The sequence below is a fragment of the Pinus tabuliformis genome, chromosome J, assembly GCF_031772625.1.
Source record: "Pinus tabuliformis cultivar Carrire ecotype Pingquan chromosome J, CPIR1, whole genome shotgun sequence".
NCBI classification, from domain to species: domain Eukaryota; kingdom Viridiplantae; phylum Streptophyta; class Pinopsida; order Pinales; family Pinaceae; genus Pinus; species Pinus tabuliformis.
Window position 1 is genome coordinate 1,099,782,073 of NC_142295.1, and position 14,206 is coordinate 1,099,796,278.

General features: G+C 38.3%; 1 protein-coding gene across 1 annotated transcript in view; it reads left to right on the plus strand.

The window, feature by feature from the left end:
* The window catches only part of LOC149230880 (cytochrome P450 72A397-like), a 97,698-nt gene extending 84,640 nt beyond the window's left edge, over positions 1 to 13,058 (plus strand). Inside the window, exon 7 of the mRNA XM_089379085.1 lies at positions 12,362 to 13,058. Within this exon, the coding sequence (XP_089235211.1) occupies positions 12,362 to 12,469 (108 nt within the window). The 3' untranslated portion in view covers positions 12,470 to 13,058. The remainder of the gene's footprint in view (positions 1 to 12,361) is intronic.
* Positions 13,059 to 14,206: the final 1,148 nt, after the last annotated feature.

The window sequence follows — 14,206 nt, forward strand, 5'->3', positions numbered from 1 at the left end:
GAAGAAATGTTCATTGGTAAGAAACCCAGTGTCTCTCATTTTAGAATTTTTGGAAGTCCCGTATATTTTCATGTGCCGAAAGAGAAAAGAAGCAAATTGGGTGCATCAGGGAAGAAAGGAATCTTTGTGGGTTATAGCGAAAATTCTAAGGGCTACAAAATTTACGTGGTTGGTCAAAGGGAAGTTGAGATAAGACATGATGTCACCATTGACGATGATATGGTCCTCAGCAAGAAGTTGACACCGGAAAATAGGGTGAAAAAAAGGACGAGACGATGCTTGATGTTGATGAACCTATGGATCCTATTGATCCTCCTCCCCAAGAGCCCCCGTTCTCCAAGAGGAGACCCTCATGGCTTAGGGAGACTCTCGAAGATGCCGAGAGACATATTGCACCAAGGGGGACTTTCCTTGAGAGCAAGAAGCCAAACAGGTATCAAGGATACTTGACTGTCATGAGCACTATCATTCAATGAGCCTTCATCATTTGAAGAAGTCGTGAAGCAACAAGTATGGAAGGATGCTATGAATGAAGAATACGAGTCTATTATGAAGAATGATGTCTAGGATGTGGTTCCTAGACCCCAGGACAAATTGATTGTCCCCTCTAAGTGGCTCTACAAAATCAAGCATGGAGCTGATGGAAGTGCATAAAAGTTCAAGGCTCACTTTGTTGCTCGAGACGGAAGGTGTAGATTACAATGAGATATTTGCACCTGTTGCTCGATACACCACCATCCGCTCGATCATAGCCCTTGCTGCCTCACAAGGGTGGAACCTACATCAAATGGATGTCAAGACCACTTTCTTGCATGGTTCGATCAAAGAGGAAGTCTATGTGGAACAACTCGAGGGGTTTGAGGTTCATGACCGGGAATCTCATATATGTAGTTTGAAGAAAGCTCTCTATGGCTTGAAGCAAGCACCCCGAGTTTGGTCTGAGAGGATTGATAGCTATTTTATGAAGCTGAGATTCACTAGAAGTGAAGCCAATCTAAACCTTTACTTTAAGGTTGAAAATGATAAACCTCTCATACTGGTACTTTATGTGGATTACCTCTTTCTGATAGATGTAGACCCTCTCATTCACAAATGTAAGAGGGAGTTGGCTTTTGAATTTGAGATGAAGGGCCTAGGACTGATGCACTACTTCCTAGGGTTTGAGGTCTGGCAAAAGCCAGGAGAAATTTTCCTATCTCAAGGAAAATATGTTGTGAAGAAATTGGAAAGTTTTGGGATGGTGGACTGCAAGCCTATGACTACCCGATGGAACTTAACTTAAAGAAGTTATGTGGTAGTGCTGCTGGACTTGAATTAGGAAATGCTTTTGAGTAGCGTCAACTCATAGGAGCACTAATGTTCTTGGTGAACTCTTGTTTAGACATATGTTTTGCAGTTAATATGTTGAGCCAATATATGGTTGAGCTTCACCATATACATTGGATTGGTGCCAAGAATCTTCTGAGATATCTTCGGGGCACAATCACTCATGGACTGAGATACACTGCTAGAGATGTGAGGCTGCATCATTATTCTGATGCTAATTGGGCCGACAGTGTGGTGGATTGCAAGAGCACTTCTAGGTGTTGTTTTTCTTTGGGTTCTGCTTCGATATCCTTGATGAGCAGGAAGTAGAAATCGGTTGCCTTGAGCACTGCTGAGGTTGAATACATAGCTGCTAGTATGGCCTCCTGTGAAGCTGTCTGGTTGAGGAAGCTCTTTAGTGAGTTGTTTGGACATGTGCTGGATGCCACCGTGATCCTTTGCGAGAACCAGAGTGGGATTTGATTATCAAAGGATCCCGTATTTCATGATTGCTCTAGGCACATAGATATAAGGTACCACTTTATCCGGGATATGGTACAACGAGGAGCAATAAGGCTCCATCACATTGGGACTGATGAGCAGGTCGTCGATATTTTGACGAAGTCCCTGGGGAAGGTCAAGTTCTTAGCCTTTCGAGAACAAATTGGAGTCATGGAGAGACCCTCTTTTGAGGGTCCTGTATGATATAGACATTGAGCTTTGGGAGCTTTGGGGGGCTTGGGGTACTTCTTGGAGCAATGAGCAACCACATGGTGAGTGGTTCAACCTTCCCCTAGTGGTTTGCTGTGTACAGGGTGAGTGGTTCAAGCTTCCCTTGTGATACCCCGTGGCGACATGTAGGCAGGATGAGTGGTTCATTCTTCTCATGTTGAGACATCCTACCCATGTAGTCTGGGACTAATGGGAAGTACCTCTCATCTGGCTAATGAGTAGGGAAATGAGGATAGGGACCATAGTACTATCGATGGACCCATCGTGTACTACCGTACTCCCTATGCTAGGATGACTGATATTGATCTGGGATCAATTGGAACTGACTTCGGGTCAGTAAGAGTGGTATGACACACTCTCTTTTGATTGGAACTGACTTCGGGTCAGTAAGAGTGGTATGAGACACTCTTTTATCTGGGACTGACTTCGGGTTAGTAGAGAATGGTATGATACATTCTCGATCACTTCTTCTTCATAGTTCAGCGAAGCAGAGCAATGCATTAGTGGCAGAGATAGTACTGATTGGCAGATGGATTAGTAGATGGAGTTCTCCCTAGTTGAGGGAGTGTTAAAAGTGGAAACTAGGGCCAAACTCCACATGGGTCATCTTATTTATGACAACTGATATTTTTCTTGGATTGCTCTCTCTGAGAGGTGTAGGATTGATCTAAAGATCATTCGATTTTGACATGTAAAAATGAAGATATGAATTTATTTATATTATGGACAAATTGTTAAGGTCGGCCAGCAAGCAAAACATGCATTCAAACCCCTAGCTCATCCTCAACGTTGCTTAAAAAAGGAGACCTCAAGTCATTTTATCATCATCTCATCTTCACTCATCTCTCTCTCCTCATTTGATTGGGTACGCAAATCTGGCAGCTATCTCTCACACGTGCAAAGGAAGGAGGACATTTTCTATTTGACTGCATTGACCAATTTGACCAAATAGGAGAGGCTGTTTCTTGGGCTGTGTTGACCTCCTCTTGACTGCGGATTTGGGTGAGGACCTTCTCCTTGGAAGGCCGCTAATCTGGGCACTAAAATCGAGGTGATTTGACCTCCCAGTTCATTGCCCTAGGGCTCGCTGCAGTTTGAATTTCATTGACCAGCTTTTGATTGGACTTTTTTCGGACTATTTTGGACTATTTGGGCTTGTTGTTGGAGGCTGAAGTTGAATGGTTTTGACCGAGCTGCTTAGAGGAAGAATTTTGCCCTATTTGATCAACGTTGACTTTTCTGGTTAGGGCTTTTCTACCGCTGTCATAAATTATTAGATTTGTAAATTTGTACTCTCTCTCTTTGTTGAACTATTGAAGAATATAAGAAGAATTGATCAAGGGTTTCCCCACATTAGGGTATGTCCCTGCTTAGTGCCACATCTTGTGTCCTCTTGTCTTGGCTTGTCTTCTACCGTTTATGTTTATGTTCTATCTGCATTTTACTATCATACTAATGTGATTGCTAAATTGGATATTGATATCGGGCTAATAAAGAAATTGAAGTAAATTGCTCTTAAGCATAGAACATACCATTGTTACCTAAAATTAACAATGCTTTTATCACAAGGCTGGACACAGAGAGGTCTGTCACAGAGTCTCCATTGGGTTTGTTTGAGCTGAGAATCCACCCTTCCACAAGGGAGCTACAATTAATACTCCGCAGGAAAAAGAATTGTGATGCCACAACTGGGAAAGAGTGAAAGGAGAGGCTATGGAGGGTGTGGGTGGCTGGAGGGCTTTCCCAATTCATTCTCAGCCCCCCTTCTTCTTTCTGTCTTCTGAAATGAACGTCGACCAGGGTGAAACCAACAGTAGTACCAGAGTAGGTCACGCAGAAAGCTGGAGTGAGAGATTTCACTGTGGAGTGTACAAATACCAACGTGGGAATCAAGAAAAGCCATTCTTCTCTAGTCTGGATATAGCAGTAATCTCCACTATGTAAGCTCTTGTTGTGGGGGAGTTGAATTGAATACTCCCCCATGCATAGAATCATGAGTTGACAGGGGTGTGTTGGGAGTTTACCTCGACCTCATGTAAACCTTTAGACCAACTCCTCATCGAGATTCAAAATAAATGATTATGGTGGTGTTCACGGGTGAAAATCCACAAACCTCGTATAAACCTTTAGAGTCTAGACCAAGCCGTCAAGAAAACAACCAAACGACTATTTTGTTGTGTTTCATAGGTAAAAATCAATCATGGAATTGGGTCCCTCATGCTGCATTCCTGGAGTTTTCTTCCCTCCAGTGACACCCATTAATTCATTATTTGATCGGCAGTGGGATTGCAGGATCACAAGAATGGCGGTAAGAAACCTTCTCAAATTTCTGTGATAACACCTTTAGTCTGTGAATGATTCTTGTTGATTTTCTAGGGCATGTTCTAGAATTAACTTTTTCTTCACCTGCTAACTACTTCAATGATCAATTAAAATTAGTTTCACATAGCATTAAATTCAATATCATTTAGGCAGCTATACAGAAGAAAAACATCAACTAATAAACATGAAAGAGCAGTAAAGTAACCATGAATCAAAGGGATAAGAGACATAAATTAGGCACATAGGCAGGGCAAAACCCACAAGGGGAAAACCCAGAAAAACACTTCCTTATGGGAAAGAGAGAGTTTCCAGATTCATCTATACATCATAAATACCGATAGCAGAATAATAGCCAAACCAGTAACCAAAATCATGATCAAATGCCATGTCAAAAACTAATTCCCTTAAATTTTTGTCCTCCCTAAAATTTTGGCTTCCTCTTGAAATTTCAGCCCCTCTGTAATTTCGTTGGATCAGAGATGCATGAGACCAAGAAGATCTATCCAAATGAAGAGAAATGATCTCCTTTATATAGCCTTGAAGTGGGGGTCGAATGGGTGCCACTTAGGGGCCTAAGCCGACCTAATAAATTTGGAGGCAAATTTAAAAATTCAAATTTCAATTTATTTTTCAAGATGAAATACCGACCATGACTACCATATTTTTCAACACTCCCTTTTAGCCAGGGAGGTACTTTTCATTCTCTCTCAAGACGGGTCTTCCTGATCAATCATAGGTTTCACAACCCACAATCTGAGGATATCATCAATCTCATCATAAGGAAAGATACATAGCATCCATTTCAAATCATCTCCCTGACCAAGTGGTCTCACAACACACATCCTAAGGGAGGAACCAACAATACATCTCTCAGACCACAAGGTCTCACGGCGCACAACCTATAGGAGGAATGAACAATACATTTCCCAGACCACAATGTTCCACGACACATAGCCTACAGGAGGAATCAACAATACATCTCCCAGACCACAAGGTCTCACGGCACACAACCTACAAGAGGAATCAACAATACATCTCCCAGACCACAAGGTCTCATGACACATAGCCTACAGGAGGAATCATACAATAAATCTCCTGGACCACAAGGTCTCATGGAACACAACCTACAAGAGGAATCAACAATACATCTCTCAGACCACAAGGTCTCACAATACACAACTTACAAGAAGAATCATACAATACATCTCTCGGTCCACAAGGTCTCACAACACATAGCCTACAGGAGATGGTCCATAATATGTTGCTATGTAATTAGTGCTCCTTCTTCAAGTCATTCTAGTTTCTTCACATAAATATTGTTAAATTATGCAACTAGGGACAAATTCCACTTTGGACTGTTCATTTGATGTAGATAATCATTGCATTGAATTCCTCTTTTCGAGAGGACCAAAATTGACCCAAAGTTCACTCAAATTGGACAAGGCGAAATGAATTTTTGAGGTCAAGCCCACAAATTCAAAATTGTCAAGGTCGACCTTAGGTCAAATGATACATCTCATGGATGAAATGGCACCCCTCAGGTTGCATATAAATATAAGTGCCCTCATGCCTCATTTGGACATCACACAACACACATTCCTCTCTCTCTTCATTTGGTTGGTTCGTACAGATATGGAGTAGCCTGTTCTTCTTCACATGTGCAAGGGTTTGGAGGCATCTTTGACTTCTCTCTTTGGTATCTTTGACTTTGATTATTGGGCATTTGGTTTGTCTTGGTTTTCTTGGGTTTTGAATTTGATTAAGGAGCCGAATTCAGTAAAGGAAGGATAAAATTCTGAAGCAGCTAGACCACTTTTGACTTGCATTGACTTTTTTGCAGTTGAAGTTTGACCAGCGTTGACTAAGGGTCAAAAGGATCCTTTTGACTTTGATTTTCTTGGAGAAGTTTTGTCCCATCAGGCTGCATTTTTTGGCACTAAGACCGAGGCATTTTGAGGAGTTTGACTACTGTTGATTACAAGTTTGACCATAGAACAAAGCTGTACATTTTCTCTTTCCTCTGACCAAGTTTGATTAAAGTTTTTGGAGTTGTTTTGACCAATGTGGAAAAAGTCGAAGTTGGGATTAAATCGGGAAGGGTCCAAAAGTTGGAAAAGTCATCAAAGTAGGGAGTTTTTTGAAAAAGTCTGCAAAATGTCTGCAAAATTAAAAAAAATACAAAAATTTTAATTTTTTAAAAAAATCCCGACTTTTTCAATAAAATCGAGACTTTTTCAATGAAATCCCGATTTTTTCAAAAAAAAAAAAAAAAAAAAAAAACTGTTAAAGAAACTACCTCATTCACAATTTTTTGGAACAAGTCCGTATTTAATCCTGACTTTTTCAATTGGGTAAAAATCGGCCGATTTAATCGGCAAGCCAAAAAAATCGCGTTTTGGGGATTTAATTCTGATTTTTTCCTGACTTTTTCCACACTAGTTTTCATTGATCCTTAACCAACAAAAGAGGCCGCATTGACTAGGATTTGACCGAATTAAATTGGAGCATATTTGTCCATGATTTGACCACTGTTGACTTGATTGGTTAGGGCTGATTGCGTTGCTGTTGACTTGGACAAAATTTAAGTTGACTTTTGTTGGCTCTCTCTCTCTCTCTCTCTCTTTTGGATAGATTCTTGGCATGTTTGGATATTGGATATTGGCATTGTATATTGGTAGTCAAAGTTTTACTTTGACTCTTGAATGATGTACTCTCTCTGCTGAACATTTGAAGACAATCTAATAGAAGAAGATTTGCAAGGGTTTTCCCCCTAGTGGGGTTTTTCCCTGGTCATTGACCAAATATTGTGTCTCTTGTCTCTTGGCTGTCTTTCATTGTGCATTGGAATAATTGTTCTATCTACTATTGCTCTACTATCATTGGTTAAATTGAAGAAGTGGAAATTGTTAAATTGGATGCTATTGGATATTGTTGAAGTAATAGTTGCAACATAGAATAATTGATGAAAAATTAACAAATATGAACAACCAGATCATCATAAAAACTGTAGCCATGGTGGATCTCAAATATTTCAGCAAACAACAACATTCAACATTTCATTTAGCTTCAGCTGGGGCTTCTCTTAGAAGCAAACATCAACAACTATCAACAAACAATAATAGATTTTAGTAGTGGCTTCTCTCAGAAGCAATCATTGGCAACCATAGAAGTGAATATCAATATCTATAGTCGAATCTAGTAGAATCCAGTAGACTATAATCAAATGTAGTAGATAACCGGTGGCTTCTCACAGAAGCAAGCATCAACAACCATTGTAGAATCCAACAGATAACAAGTAGCTTCTCACAGAAGCAGGGATCAACAACCATTGTAGAATCCAACATACAATAATCAAATCCAACAGATAACAAGTGTCTTCTCACATAAGCAAGCATCAACAACCATAGTAGAATCCAACAATCCATAATCGAATCCAGCAGATAACAAGTGGCTTCTCACAGAAGCAAGCATCAACAACCATAGTAGAATTTAGCAGACCATAATTGAATTCAACAGATAACGATAGACTTTAGCGAAAGTAAAATCATCATCAGCGAACCAATAAGTGAATCAACCAAGTCAATATCAAAGTCTTGCAAATTTTTCAAATCATTTATCAGGGAGATCAAGATGTCGATTGACCTGCAGTCCATTGTGCCAAAGATATTACCAGGCTCATGCCTTTACAAAAAACAACTCCCTCTTACACAAAATTCGTTTACATAGCAAAAGAATCATGGGATTATCTTTAGTCTATCAACGTCGCTCTTCAAAACTTCTATCCATCTTCATAGATCCGAAACGTGCTTTAATGAGGCTGTTCTTGTTTGCTCCCTCCAAGTTCAATCACGAGCATTTTTGTCACATTGTTCTTCCATTCATTTCCAACGATTGCCAGACCTTGGCAATCTCCATTGTGTACCTGCAATCCTCACTAGGAGGCCATGGAAGAACAAGAACAACCAAGAGACTCATAATGAAACAATCAATAGAAATAATCAAGATAATACTTATCTTTAGAGAGTGTATCAACTCCCTCTTGATCATAGCCTTCTTAGATCTAGTCAACCTTGTCCACATCATTAAGGAGTTAACTTTGTTTATACCATCATCAAGGAGTTCACATCAACGAGTCTACAACATCAAAGAGTTCATGAATTCACATCGTCTTCATCAACAATGAGTCCACATTATTATTATTATTAACGAGTCCTCATCATCAATGAGTCTACATCACCAACATGAGTCCACATCGTCATTATCATCAAGGAGTCTATATTATCAACGAGTCCATATCTTCATTATCATCAAGTAATCTACGTTATCACTGAGTCCATATCATCATCGTCATCATCAAGGAATCTACATCATTAGCGAGTCCATATCTTCATCATCATCAAGTGATCCACATCGTTAAGGAATCATCATCATCATATCATCACGGAGTCCATGTCATCATCAAGAAGTTGACCTCGTCCATATCCTTATTGAGAAATTCATTCAAGCAGTTCAATCTACATCATAATCAAGGAGTCCACAAGGAGTTCTCTTCATCATCATTAAGGAGTACATATCATCATCCATATCATTAGGAAGTCATATCAGCATCAAAGAGTTCACAAGGAGTCCATCATCCACATCTTCCACATCTTCACATCAACATCAACAAAGAGTTCACATCCACATTATCAAGGTGTTCACATCATCAAGGAGTTCATCATCAACGAGTCCATAGCAACAAGGAGTCCACATCAACATAAAGTCAAAATCATTATCATCAATATCATCAATGAGTCCACATCATTATCATCGAGTCCATACCATCAATAAGGAGTCCTTGTCATCATCAAAGAGTTCATTTTATTATCAACAAGGAACATATATAATCCATAAGTATATATCAACATTAAAGTGTTAGGGTTTCTTCTATCAATCGGGCATCATGGTTCATAAGCCTTTCTCCAAACCCTACCTAGGGTTTACAAATAAATCCAATGTCAGTAATAATTAAAATAATAAAAAGAAACACAAGATACTTATCTTTTTCGGATCAAGATAGCTCCCTCTTGATCTTTAGCCCTCTTGATTCCAACCTGCAAATCAACCTTATCATCAAGATGTCAGATCTTTTAGCAATCAATTCATAAGCCCAAAATTTTCTCAACCCTTTATATCGAGGTAGGGTTAACAACTATTGGCACGGGTTAGCAATTTGAACAATAGGATTTTAACTTCAAACCCTAATCAATCTATCAACCTACACATCCTTGCAATTGTTTTCCAGCTTCATCATTCTGCTTTCCTGTCATGTCAAGGTCACTGCCATCACGGTTACAGCCATCAAGGTCATTATCCTACATCATAGGTAATACATCATGTATCATATTGTCATTGTCGGATAAACAAGGACATCACCACATCATCAAAGTTACATCCACATTATCAATGGTCACAACAAAGAATTTAACTTGTACTACTATCATATCATGCCTTAGGAAGAGAACACATACCACTGTTATAACTTTGCATCATACGTCAGAGAAAGCAACTCGGATTGCAGTCATACCTTGGATTATATCTTAGAAGAGAGACTCACATTACTCAAAAAGAGTAACTTATATTACTGTCATGCCTTCGCAGTTAATTCACACCTCCGAACCATCAAGGATAAACTTCAGAATACTGAGCAAAAGTGTCTTGGATCAAACTCATAATCAACTCGCATTGCTCATGAGAATAAGGTCACTAACCTATTCACATCACATGACTTCATGAATTTACGTCACTTCATATCAACAAAGATTAAGTCTTTGTATCATCAAGGGTTTAGCATCTCAAAGATAAGTCTTCATATCAACAGAGATCTCATATCACAAAGATTAGCATTATTATCACAGAAATCATACTTCGTATCATACAATTGTATACTCCTCGCATAGAATCATAGAGATGGTAATACTTTCTTGCATCATGACAAAAATGTAGACAAGGAAGGTCACTGCCATTAAGATCACTATAATACGTGCCACAGAGATAGTAGTGCGAGTCAATGCGAACCATCGATAGTGCGAGCCACTGTTATGTAGATTGTGAGCCATAGGGATTATCTCACAAGCCACTGAAATGTGAGATAGAGCCACAAAGAATATTAAAGTGAACTTCAGAACAAAGATAAGACAAGTCACAGATAAGTGTCTTTGACACTTCGTCCAATGCTACAGATCGTACAAAACATATGCCCAAACTTAAACATTCACCATAAAGATTTGATTAATCCTTCGCTTGAGGGAATTAAGTCTGTAACTAGGTCTTTGAGAGATATATTGCCTCAGAATTGACATAGGAGAGGGAATAACAATTCTTTGCATGCGCCTTAGGGCTATAAATCTTTGCATGTTACTACAGTGTGAACATCAGATCTTAGAAGATTTCGATCTCAGGAGAGGGAATAACAATTCTTTGCATGAGCCTTAGGGCTACAAATCTTTGCACGTTACTACTGTGGGAACATCAGACCTTGGAGGATTTCGATCTCAGGTAGCTCGGATAAAAAAAAAGAGAGCTCGAATTGGTCAGAGAGGATAATAGAGGCCACTGAAATTCGGCCCATGAAAAGTTCCACAGATGCCACATAAAGCTTGCATTTAAACACAAGGAAGCTTTGTCCAGATCATTAAAAAAATGAAATTCGGTCTAGTAGCCCAGAGATTCTAATCTTCAACTGCTCTTCGTTTTGGCTCTAATACCATGTGGATTTTCTAGGGCACGTCCTAGAATTAAGTTTTTCTTCACCCTATAACTACTTCAATGATCAATTAAACATTAGTTTCACATTGCATTAATTTCAATATCATTCAAGCAGCTGTACAGATGAAAAACATCAACTAATAAACATGAAAAAAAAAGTAAAGTAACTATGAAACAAAAAGACAAGAGACACAGAAATTAGGCATACCGCCAGGGCAAAACCCAAAGGGGAAAACCCAGAAAAGTTTATGAGAGAGTTTCCAGATTCATCTATACATCATAAATAACAATATCAGAATAATAACCAAACCAGTAACCAAAATCATGATCAAATGCAATGTCAAAAACCAACTCCACTGAAATTTCGGTCCTCCCTTAAATTTCGGCCTCCTAAAATTTCGCCCTTCCTGTAATTTCGTTGGATCAGAGATGTATGAGACCAAAACGATCCGTCCAAATGAGGAGAAATGATCTCCTTTATATAGCCTTCAAGTGGGGGTCGAATGGGTGCCACTTAGGGGCATAGCTGACCTAATAAATTTGGAGGCAAATTTAGTAATTCAAATTTCCATTTATTTTTCAAGGTGAAAATACCGACCATGGCTACCATATTTTTCAACAGTTCTAGCAGATGGTGGTGAGGAGATACCTGACTTTTGAGGGTATCAATGATAAGGAATGAATTTCCCATCGCCATGATCCTAAACAAACTGTTATCAGAGAGGTTCTTTATTGGCTTGGAATGCCGCTAGCGTTTCTGCATCACTATTGGTTGCTTTAACTATTCTCCAAACAAATCTCGTTTCCTGTTGTATGCATGGCTTAGAAATAATGCTCCTACCCCCTGCCTTTTTCTTTTTTGCTGTTTGGTATGTAATAAGCTTGGGTGCAGACCATAGTTGTTTCTATTGGTGCACATCTGGTGATTTCCATCTTTTGGTTGCCGTTTCTTCACTACCTTTTGCTTTGACTACTTTGACCGGGAGTGTTTTTGGACAAAAAACAGTGCATTTGATTAAATCTGCAATACTGTTTGATAGTGGACTCTTTTAAAGTTTAGACATGACATACATTTTGGAATTATTTCAATACAAAAATTTTCTTGCGATTGTTCTGCAATATTGATTTATTGTATTATTTGACTCTTTTAACAAATTTATTTTTCTTGGAGTTTTTTCTTTACTAATTGCAATTTGCAAGGGTGTTCAAGAGCTTTACCTTCTTTAGTAGACGACATAATAATTTTTCTGTGCAGATTAAACTGGGTCCTGGTTCCAACTTGGATCCAATGCCAAAGATTGAGAACTATATTCTGCATCTTTTTCCGAGTCCCAAGCTGAGATTTGTGCGCAGGGATTGCTGAATAAGGGAAAAGAAAGGAGTTACGATATTCTTGATTCCCTGCCTCAAGAATCCTTATTGGAGGGAATGCAGCACCCATGCAATGGGTTTTTTATATGGTGGCGGCCATTTACCTTGGCAAGGGTGATATCATTGGTGAATTGTATATTGTGGTTTTTATTCTACTTTGTTGGCATTGTGTATACTTATGATGGTACGAAGCTAGTGTCAGACTCCTGTTTTTTTCTCTATTTGGCGTTGTCTAACCCAGTTCATGCCAGTAGAGTTGTGCAGAAGCGTACTTGATCCACCTGGATTTTCAGCACGTACCAGTCCAGTATTGTGGAAGGGCTTTAACCTTCTTTGTCTCATTAAAGTTTTTTCTCCTCTAGGATGGAGTTCAAACTGTAATATTAGCGTATGTTTCGTGATAAACTGATTATTGTTGTAACTTTCTCTCACATGTGTGCAGGCACATTCATGCACGCATGTGTTTCTATTATTTATCTTTATTTGTTGTCATGTCATGTACTTATCTCAAATGGGACATGTTTTGATACTACAGTTTCCTATAATTTGAAAATAATATAAATTTTAGTATTTATGAGATATATTTCATTAAAAACGATATTAGATACGGAGGATAGAAATCTTGATGCATGCTAGTTATATTTTGTAAAAAAATTGTTTTCCGACTATTAGTTGCGTTGTCAGCACTCCAAATTTTACCTAGTCAATATCATTATATATTAGCCTCATGGAGTTGAGTGGCAGCACAAGTAAAATGCAAATCAACGATACTATTCATAGTTCACGTAATATTATTGCAAGTGTTCAATAATGTTATTTAGATTTAGATTTAGTTTTGTGCCTTCTTTTGGTTGAGTTCTTATAGCCAACAACGAGAGTATTTCACGATATCCTGGAGGACTCGCAAGGGATTTTTATTGATAAATGTTTTAATACTCCCGAAGACGGTATGGGAAAATGTCCAGTTATAACTATATAAGTGTATTGTGTTACTGGAATAGAAACATGGTACCACGGGGTTTTAGGTGTAAGAAATGGTCTAGCGTCATATGCAAGAATAATTCAATACTAAATCTTCGTATCTTTATAACATCAGAAATCATTTATATATTTAAAAAATAATTATAATTTTAAACGGTTTTTATCATCACAATATGAATATTTTAATGTGATGTTATGAAAAAATGTATTCGCATCAGTGCAACATGTAATAAATAGAACCAAAGCTAGAGAGAAATTTCCATTTGATATTTAAATAAAAACTTATTATTAAGATTGAAAATAAAAAACTTACTATTAAGATTGAAAACTAAGTCGGTCTTAACCTCATGGAAATATAGTATATAGTTTGTAGCATACGCCCTAGATCAATGAATTCTCATTGGGTTTAAGTTGTCTCCATATTTACAACATCTAGATATGTTTTACTGTTTAGATTGATCTATGTGCCTTATGCCTTACTAATTATTTGATCTTTTGATCTTGTATTTGTTTCTAATTTCTTTTTTTCACGAAAGGTTTTTTAGTTTTTGAGAATTATATAGGGGAATGGAATATCTGTATTAAGAGATTTTAGATATTGATATTTCCCACTCTTTCTCTTTGTGAAAACACGAGGATGCCAAAGAAAAATATATACACCTTCACAATGAAGAACAAAGGGGGCTCTTGCACTACCTCTCGGTTGTGCTGGTTCAATTGGGCTTTTATATCTGTTTGGGTAACCTTA